Source organism: Aulonocara sp. 'chitande type north' Nkhata Bay, linkage group LG8, assembly GCF_057382095.1.
Source record: "Aulonocara sp. 'chitande type north' Nkhata Bay isolate Kocher_YH1m ecotype deep benthic linkage group LG8, A_spYH_male_GT1.1, whole genome shotgun sequence".
NCBI classification, from domain to species: Eukaryota; Metazoa; Chordata; class Actinopteri; order Cichliformes; family Cichlidae; genus Aulonocara; species Aulonocara sp. 'chitande type north' Nkhata Bay.
The window spans coordinates 26,873,514-26,883,513 of record NC_141351.1 but is presented as its reverse complement, the minus strand read 5'-3'; the positions used below and the strand labels follow the sequence as shown (position 1 = coordinate 26,883,513).

The 10,000-nt window shown below is 47.8% G+C and overlaps 1 protein-coding gene across 1 annotated transcript in view; it reads left to right on the top strand.

The window, feature by feature from the left end:
- Nucleotides 1–10,000, top strand: part of LOC147324137 (cGMP-dependent protein kinase 1-like) — a 74,720-nt gene that overhangs the window by 46,918 nt on the left and 17,802 nt on the right. The window contains exons 4-8 of the mRNA XM_086304649.1: nt 3,276–3,381; nt 4,106–4,169; nt 4,253–4,330; nt 4,418–4,512; nt 6,475–6,540. Of these exons, the coding sequence (XP_086160775.1) occupies nt 3,276–3,381; nt 4,106–4,169; nt 4,253–4,330; nt 4,418–4,512; nt 6,475–6,540 (409 nt within the window). The remainder of the gene's footprint in view (nt 1–3,275; nt 3,382–4,105; nt 4,170–4,252; nt 4,331–4,417; nt 4,513–6,474; nt 6,541–10,000) is intronic.

Sequence of the window (10,000 nt, the reverse complement as noted above, 5' to 3'; positions counted from 1 at the left end):
TGAGCTTCCCTCAGCTCAGGGTCAACAAACTCAGAGTTGTAGTTGAGCCTGCTTCCTATTATCGGACTCAGGTGGGTCAGAAACGTAAGGTAAATCAGTCAGGTGTCAAGAGAGCAGGCCCCTGGAATCACACCACCCTGGAATCACACCACCCTGGAATCACACCACCCTGGAATCACACGAGCCCCTGGAATCACACCACCCTGGAATCACACGGGCCCCTGGAATCACACCACCCTGGAATCACACCACCCTGGAATCACATGGGCCCCTGGAATCACACCACCCTGGAATCACACCACCCTGGAATCACATGGGCCCCTGGAATCACACCACCCTGGAATCACACGGGCCCCTGGAATCACACCACCCTGGAATCACACGGGCCCCTGGAATCACACCACCCTGGAATCACATGGGCCCCTGGAATCACACCACCCTGGAATCACACCACCCTGGAATCACACAGAGACTCCGGCCCTTTGAGAACAAACAGCCTGAGAGTGTTTCTGTTGCTGTTTGTGGTTCTGACCTGACTGAAGATGCTTCTGAATATGAATAACTCTGACCTTTGACCTTTACAGCACACGCACTGTAGAGATTCTGATGTTCACTCTGGTTAGTTATAAATAGATGTTAATAACGGTCCGTCCGCCCCCCTGAATCACACTCGCACTGTAAACTCTGCTCAGACCGTTGTATCTGCCGCTCTGAGGGTCTCCCGTTGTTTCCGTGGTTACAGAAACACTTGGTATCTCCATAGCAACAGGCAGCAGGTCATAAAGCAGTGGAAAAAGTAATAAAGAGTAATGGCCAAACAGCAACTGAGACACCACCACAGAGAAGGTAATGTGGTGTAATGCACCAGGTCAGAGTCATCATCAGTCTGAGTTACAGGTTCTGCAGCTGAAACATGAAGTCAGCGCTGAAGCAACACAACCTGCAGTTCCTCCGACATCCAGCAGGGGCAGCAGTGAGTCAGTGGAGTCCCATGTTAAAATAAACCTGTTTACAGCCTGATGCACAAAATGTTTGGTCTCTATGGATCATTTAATCCTTTATAACACCTGATTTTTTTTAACTCAGCTGTCTGCTTTTTAAGGGGCGTGGCCTCTTTGATTGACAGGTGATACAGGTGGCTGTAGCAGCTAGCTGTCTGCTGGGCTGCACTGGACCTCTGGACCGTGTTTGTGCTGCTGGAGCCTTTTGGAGCATTTTTAATGACATCATGTGACCAATAATATGGCTGCTGTGAGGTCACTGTGGTAACAGAGCGTCCAGGAGCCACAAAGCTAAAGCTTCTTAATTCCAGAAACCATGTAAACGATTAGACTATTAATTACAAACTTACAGAAACAAAGATTGTATGTTTACTATTTAAATATATAATTTATCTGTTAGTCTCAGAAAGATAGTATTTAAAGGTGGAAAGCAGAGCGGAGTAGTGTGGGAGTAAGAGTGAGACTTTTCTGTATACAGAAAATCCATCCATGTGTGCTCGTGTTTCCTCACACCTCCGCTCATTAAACTGAAGGAAGTTTGAGCAAGTCTCTGCATCGCCACGGTAACTGCCAGCAACTTCAGGTGGATGACTTGTACCCATGGCAACCGCCTCAGTCTCAGCATCAGTGCTGGAGTTTATGGGATGGCTAACAGATTACATGTTGAAAGCGTCCTGATCCACACTGACAGCGTGAGCTCCCACGACCCCTAAAGTAACCTGAACCTGAACACTCATACCGACCCACCACCACGTACCAAATGCACCAAATACACCAGATCAGGTGCGTGAGCTGTGTCCAGAGGTAGTAAAACCTGGCAGCTCCTGGTCCTCGCTCAGACACTGATCACAGCCAGCGGGTTCCTCTCTTTCTGAAGTTTGATTTAATTCTGATATCAGAGTATCGCTTACTGCCTCATTTCTGTCCTCCTCTCATTGGCTCAACATTACGACTGTCTGGGGAATCAAACCTGCGTCATCTTGATGTCAGCACACAGATTTGAGACTCCAGAGAAAAAGGACCCAGTCCTACACAGTGATTGGTCTGTTTGAAATGACTGTGCTCTCTCTGGTATTGTCCTCTGCTCTCTGTAACTCAGAGTAAACCTTTATAATGAGCATAAGTCAATCTGATCCAGCAGTCCCTGAAAAATAAACGGCATCACATTTATGAGCCGTTTGTCGTCGTCTCCAGGTGTAATCGTTTTTACTATCAGCACCGAGCATCTCTGGCACAAACACTTCCTTCAGGCTGCATTAGATCTATTAGATATTCAGTATTAATGGATCGAATCACGACTAATTGGAGTCGAGGACGTGAGATGCACTCTGAAACGCTCTGCTGGTAACGAGCAGACAAACTGTGTTTAATGAGCTCAAAGACTTCCTGTTAAAACATGAGTCAGAGATGTGACTTTTAAAGAGCTGAAATCTGTTAACCAAATGAAGCGCGCCGCTGTTAACGAGCACGCCACTGTTAACGAGCACGCCACTGTTAACGAGCACACTGCTGCTAACGAGCACACCGCTGTTAATGAGCACGCCGCTGCTAACGAGCACGCCACTGTTAACGAGCACGCCACTGTTAACGAGCACGCTGCTGCTAACGAGCACACCGCTGTTAATGAGCACGCCGCTGCTAACGAGCACGCCACTGTTAACGAGCACGCCGCTGTTAACGAGCACGCTGCTGCTAACGAGCACGCCGCTGTTAACGAGCACGCCGCTGTTAATGAGCACGCCGCTGCTAACAAGCACGCTGCTATTAATGAGCGTGCTCCCGTTAACAAGCATGGTGCTGTAAATGAGCATGCACAGCGCTGGTAATGCACAAGCCACTGTTAACAAGCACACCACTGCTAATGTGCGCTTCACTGTAGATGAGCGCGCCACTGTTAACAGCCACCTGCTATTAATGTGTATGGCACTGTTAATGCGCACGCTGCTGTTAATGCGCACGCTGCTGTTAACAAGCTGGACTTTAAGCAGCTGTAATGGTTCATGTTACTAAGCAACAACTTTGCCTCAGGGATTTCTGGAAGAAAATTCTTATGAAGAAATTTCTGTGCAGAGTGTTTGACACAAAACTTTCATCACATGTGTGTGTGTCATTTTCAGACCACACACACCATCACTGGCTGTACACACTGGAGTGTGTGTTTCCACAGCAGCCACAGATCCTTCCCTCTGCATCCTTTCAGGATGTTTCCTTTAACTGAGTCAAAGTGACGCGGAGCTGTCGATGCGCTCATGATGCTAAATGTGTGTTTTGTAGCTCTGACCCATGTGAAGCTGTGGGCCATCGACCGGCAGTGCTTCCAGACCATCATGATGAGAACCGGACTCATCAAACACGCCGAGTACATGGACTTCCTGAAGAGGTGAGAAACTGCCATTAAAAGTCGATGACAGAGTCAACAATGCCAGAGTTTAGGAAAAGTTTTACAAGTAAACCCAGAAACCTTCTCAGGCTTACAAAGCTTATTTTGTTTATTAATTGTATTTATTATTTATTAGTCTGTTAGTCGGTGAAAGTAAAGCACATGTAGGTAAACTTCAACACAGCTGTCCACAGATGTGTCTTAAGGAAGGACACCAACCAAGAGTCCAGTTTCCTGTGAGAAATACATTCATTCATTATAAATGAGAACATTTCAAAACTAAAATGGAATAAATATGTTGATGTATTTACCAGAACAATTCAGGTTGTAATAATATTCACATTATGAATAATATAAATGTGATAATATAAATATATACTATAACATCAGTGAGAAATAGAAAGAGTCTCATAACGTGATCGTATTCTCGTCTTCGCTGTCGTCGGCTCTTCTGTTTTACAGACTTTAAGTATTTTTGTAGCGGTTTGTTTGAATCAGCGGAGCGATCAGAAGCTCAGCTGAAGATTAAAAGTCTGTGCTTTTTGTATATGTCACAAATACTCACCGTCCCTACACAGTGGTTACTCAGAGTTGCATTATTGGTCCTCTGGTCAGACAAACAGACTCCGTGATGAGGAACATGGCTCCATTCATCTCGTATTTATTATCTTTTCACAACAAACTCCAACTTTTGAGTTTGAATCATTCCTGTCTGTGTCTGCAGCGTTCCCACCTTCCAGAGTCTTCCTGAGGAAACTCTCAGCAAACTGGCGGATGTCATGGAGGAGGTGAGTTTGTACCCGCCCCCTCGTCTTCTTCTGTGGGAGTGGGCCTGTAAATACTCCAATCAGATGCTGTCTTCTGGGTTTAGACTCATTATTCGGATGGAGAGTACATCATCAGACAGGGAGCCCGAGGAGACACCTTCTTCATCATCAGCAAAGGGAAGGTCAGTCCATCCTCCTCTTCGTCTTCCTCTCATTCGTTTCCTAGTGACTGATCTGCCCGCTCATCCTCATCCAATACATCCTCACAGGTGAATGTGACCCAGGGGGATTCAGCCACCCAGCAGCCTGTACACCTCAGGGAGCTCGTCAAGGGAGACTGGTTTGGAGAGAGAGCACTACAGGGGTAAGGTCACGTGACCCAAATATGTTATTTTATTACGTTAGGCTGGTTTAAAATTCGCTCTGAAGAACAGAAGGTGCGGCTCAGTTCACTCTGACGGCCCTGAAAGACGTCAGCTCACACAGACAAAACAAAATGTTTTTGACAGTTCATCAAACCTTCTGTTTGTCAGGGGCAGCCAGTCAGAAAAGGGGGGAGGGGCTAAAACGTTTGGTTTTAGACTGAGGGTGACGTGAGATGGGAGGTGGGAAGGAGCAGAATCAGTGTCCAGATGGTGGCGCTGCAGGGAGGATGATGATGTCACCGACATGTTTAGGATTCTGTGGGCTGCACCTTCACACACACACACACACACACACACACACACATCCTGTAGGTATACAGGTGAAAGGTCATTCAGGGTGGACATACTTCAGCTCCTCATAACGCCGTCTCTGAGTGAGTTTGACAGGAAATGAGGTCACCGGGAGCACTTTAATGGGACGCTTGTTTCCCATCTTTGTGAGGACCGGCTGCAGCATGTGGACGTCCTGTCCAAATAGATTTCATCTCAGCTAAAACACCTGGAGGAGAATCTGGCGTTGGCGGCTCAGAAGCTTCGAGGTGGAGCGAGATGAGGCGTGTCGGAGTCCGCACATGTGAAGTCGGAACATGTGTGCGCTTTGCTAACCTCCTGCCATCATCGCAGCTGCTGCTAATTGGTTTGAAGTGTTTCTCTGTTTCCCCGCGGAGCGCCGTTCACACACCGGCCCATCTGCGAGTGTCTGTATCAGTGTGAGCGCCTCGGTCTCAGAGCTTTTCTGTAAAGAGCTGGAAGGAGCTCACACTGACTCATTTATTCAGACAGCAGGAGGCTGAAGGCCACGCTGCAGCTTCACCGCAGGCCAAAGTCCACGTTCAACCTCGGAGGACTCACCTGCATCGCTCCGTCATGTGGACCAACCCAACACAGCGCAAGCGTCACCTTTTTAAAATCAAAAGAATTAAAGGTGCAAGCTTTCTCATCTGTTGGGTATTTGTGGCCCGAGGTCGTCGGTTTGATTCCCTTTGCGTTGAAGCGTCTTTGAGCTGCACGCTGAACCCTGAAAGACATAATTCAAAATTCCACAAGCAACAAATTTCATAAAAATTCAGAAAAAGACAGATGAGAGGTGGTGGAGCTGGATGGGTTTAAGTACCAGGGGTCAAAGAAGTGCTGCAGGGTGGAGTGGGTGGAGACAAGTGTCAGAGGTCAGAGGGAGAGCAACATGAGTGAAAGGGAAGGTTTAAAGATGGAGGTGAGCTGAAAGTGTTCAGATGTTCAGTGAGCAGGAAAACAATGGTTTGGTTTCTGAGTTTGTTTCCAAATTAACACGTGAACCAAACTTGAAGCTCAAGTGAAACATGAACAAGAACAGGTGTGTTTTCCTTCTTGACCTGAACCCTGTTAGGGAGCGGGCGGCCATCCCAGAACCAATCAGGAAGCACCAGCACCTGCCGGTCGACTGACCTCAGCGAGCAGCAGGACATGAAGCTGTCTGGCCTGATGGATGTTCAGGGGGAAGCCCCTCCAGCTGCTGAACGTGAGGGAAGGCTGTTAAAGTGTGAGCTGCAGTCAGGAGTCCAGCAGCAGTATGAAGCAGCCCGAGCCGCGATAAAAGCTTCTTACTCGGTCTGTCAGGGTCTGCTCTGCATGACCGATCCATCCGTTTCCCCCTCGTTAGCCTCGAGCCTTGAGGTGTCACGCTCTCACGATTCCCACCGTCCGACAAACCTGGGAGCAGAGCGAGGTCTCCTCCATGACAGATGCCTCTAAAGGATCTGTGAGTCGAAATGAAAGCAGTGCTCGTACAGGAAAACAGCACTTCATTCATATTTCATTACACTGGTGCAGTCTCGGAGCCACTGCTGTGCAATCAGCCTTTTACCTCAGCATAACGTGTGTGTGTGTGTGTGTGTGTGTGTGTGTGTGTGTGTGGTCCACAGGGAGGATGTCAGAACAGCCAACGTGGTTGCCACGGAGCCGGTCACCTGCCTGGTCATCGACAGAGAGTGAGTCGTTACATTTTGTTCACTCAAACTCACCTGTGCGTGCTGCGGTGGCGCTCGTGTGTCACCTGAGCAGGTGAACCTGTCGGCCGTTTTTCCTCCTTCACAGCGCCCTCACTTTGTGTCTGACTGTTTAAACACACAGAGTGGAGCTGCAGAGTGAAGCTCCTGCTGCCCCCTGCTGGGCCTCACAGCTAACTACACACACAGCGCAGCATATGAAGCTCTTTTCTTTTCTTTTCTTCCATAAAATGAGCTCAAAGAGAAAAAACAAACACAAAGTGCTGATTTTTAAATGAGCACACAGGTGTTAAACAGTTTGACTGCAGTTTGGGGGATTTTTATTCCCAGTGGTGGAGATGATTAACAGGAACTTACAGACAAAGAAGCCGGAGCCCCGTCTGGGACAAATGATTTCACACTTTCTTTCTGTCATGAAATTAGTACATGAAAGTACCCCCCCCCCCCCCCCCCCCCCATAATTAAAGCTTTCAGTACTAAGGTGCTAAATGAATTAGCTCATTATTTGGCTGAGGTGGTTCACATGATAAATGAAAGTGATTGTTTACCTGCTAACGCTGGCTGTGTTTCCACACAAAGTGCAGATCGTACTGATGTCAGAGCAGTGAAAGCAGAGCTTAGCGACAGATTAGCTGCACGCTAATCTTCCATCAGCCTCCCATCAAAGTCCAGAGGTTCATCAAAAATGCACATGTGCAAACACGATGCTTGACAAGCTTAGTGTTGTCCGATTAACAGGACACAGACACAACCACGATGACATGAACCCCACACGGAGTTCAGCGGCTCCATAATCAGGTGGAGTTCATTCTTTTTTCTTTTTTTCTTTTTTGTCTGTCCCGTTTGGATCTTTAGCATCAGAATTGTTGTCTGAAGGCCAAGAAAGGCCAAGAAAGGCCGAGCGGATTTACTTTACCAAGTGGATCATCATGGCCTTGCCATGTTGGTCCATTTGATTGAACTTTATTATAATTATGTATTTATTTTATTTTGTTTTCAGTTGTTACAAACGGGACAGACATGACTGGGAGACAGAATGAAAGAAAGAGAGGGGAGAAGAGACGGTGAGAAAGGGGGGAAGAAACATACATACATGAGCGCCCAGCCCCAGTCGACAAGGACCACCAACACACCAACATCTGAGGGCATCAGCCACCGGCAGGGAGTGTGGTGAGGGGAGATCAGCCTCCGTACTTTGGATGGCCTGAGATGTTCCCAGAGAGGTTGAGTCTAAGACCCAACCTGACATATAGACACAGACGAACAGGCGCACGCGGACACAAACGTGCATTCCCACCCCATATACACAAACAAACACTCGGCACTCACCCAACGTGTAGACAGACACAAACAGACACTGTGCACACAGTCGCACTCCCCAAACATACCGTATATTCCATGTGCAGGTACCCCGCCCCCAGAGGGGCAAACCGTACCTGGACCCAGGAGGTGTAACCCTTCTCTCTGGGGTGGAGGAAAGCGGACCACCTCCTTATCTGCAGTAGCAGGGAGGCCCCGCATCCCAGTCTGACGGTTAACAGAACCGGGGTGAGTGAAGACCCCAAACCTCCCTCCGCCCGCTCATATGTAGTGTTGCTGCGTGCTGTTCTCAAGTGCATTTAAAACACAGGACGGCATGGTGCTCCCTGCCAGAGAGCAGCACGGCTCCTCCCGAAAACCCTCAGTGTGTATATGCATTTAAAATTGAGGGCTGGGCACCAGCGCCAGAGGTGGGTTTGAATACACAGACCGTCCTCTGGACGCGGTATGACGTGCCCACCCCCAACGCCCTATACAGTGGGGCAAAAAAGTATTTAGTCAGCCACCGATTGTGCAAGTTCCCCCACTTAAAATGATGACAGAGGTCAGTAATTTGCACCAGAGGTACACTTCAACTGTGAGAGACAGAATGTGAAAAAAAATCCATGAATCCACATGGTAGGATTTGTAAAGAATTTATTGGTAAATCAGGGTGGAAAATAAGTATTTGGTCACCTCAAACAAGGAAAATCTCTGGCTCTCACAGACCTGTAACGTCTTCTGTAAGAAGCTTTTCTGTCCCCCACTCGTTACCTGTATGAATGGCACCTGTTTGAACTCATCATCTGTATAAAAGACACCTGTCCACAGCCTCAAACAGTCAGACTCCAAACTCCGCCATGGCCAAGACCAAAGAGCTTTCGAAGGACACCAGGAAAAGTATTGTAGACCTGCACCAGACTGGGAAGAGTGAATCTACAATAGGCAAGCAGCTTGGTGTGAAAAAATCAACTGTGGGAGCAATCATCAGAAAATGGAAGACATACAAGACCACTGATAATCTCCCTCGATCTGGGGCTCCACGCAAGATCTCATCCCGTGGGGTCAAAATGATCATGAGAACGGTGAGCAAAGATCCCAGAACCACACGGGGGGACCTGGTGAATGACCTGCAGAGAGCTGGGACCAAAGTAACAAAGGTCACCATCAGTAACACACTACAACGGCAGGGAATCAAATCCCGCAGTGCCAGACGTGTTCCGCTGCTGAAGCCAGTGCATGTCCAGGCCCGTCTGAAGTTTGCCAGAGAGCACATGGATGATACAGCAGAGGATTGGGAGAATGTCATGTGGTCAGATGAAACCAAAGTAGAACTTTTTGGTATAAACTCAACTCGTCGTGTTTGGAGGAAGAAGAATACTGAGTTGCATCCCAAGAACACCATACCTACTGTGAAGCATGGGGGTGGAAACATCATGCTATGGGGCTGTTTTTCTGCCAAGGGGACAGGACGACTGATCCGTGTTAAGGACAGAATGAATGGGGCCATGTATCGTGAGATTTTGAGCCAAAACCTCCTTCCATCAGTGAGAACTTTGAAGATGAAACGAGGCTGGGTCTTCCAACATGACAATGATCCAAAACACACCGCCCGGGCAACAAAGGAGTGGCTCCGTAAGAAGCATTTGAAAGTCCTGGAGTGGCCTAGCCAGTCTCCAGACCTCAACCCCATAGAAAATCTGTGGCGGGAGTTGAAAGTCCGTGTTGCTCGGCGACAGCCCCAAAACATCACTGCTCTCGAGAAGATCTGCATGGAGGAATGGGCCAAAATACCAGCTACTGTGTGTGCAAACCTGGTAAAGACCTATAGTAAACGTTTGACCTCTGTTATTGCCAACAAAGGTTATGTTACAAAGTATTGAGTTGTATTTTTGTTATTGACCAAATACTTATTTTCCACCCTGATTTACGAATAAATTCTTTACAAATCCTACCATGTGGATTCATGGATTTTTTTTTCACATTCTGTCTCTCACAGTTGAAGTGTACCTCTGGTGCAAATTACTGACCTCTGTCATCATTTTAGGTGGGGGAACTTGCACAATCGGTGGCTGACTAAATACTTTTTTGCCCCACTGTATGTGTTATGAGAGTATGAGTAATGTGGTCGTCAAGGGAGGGG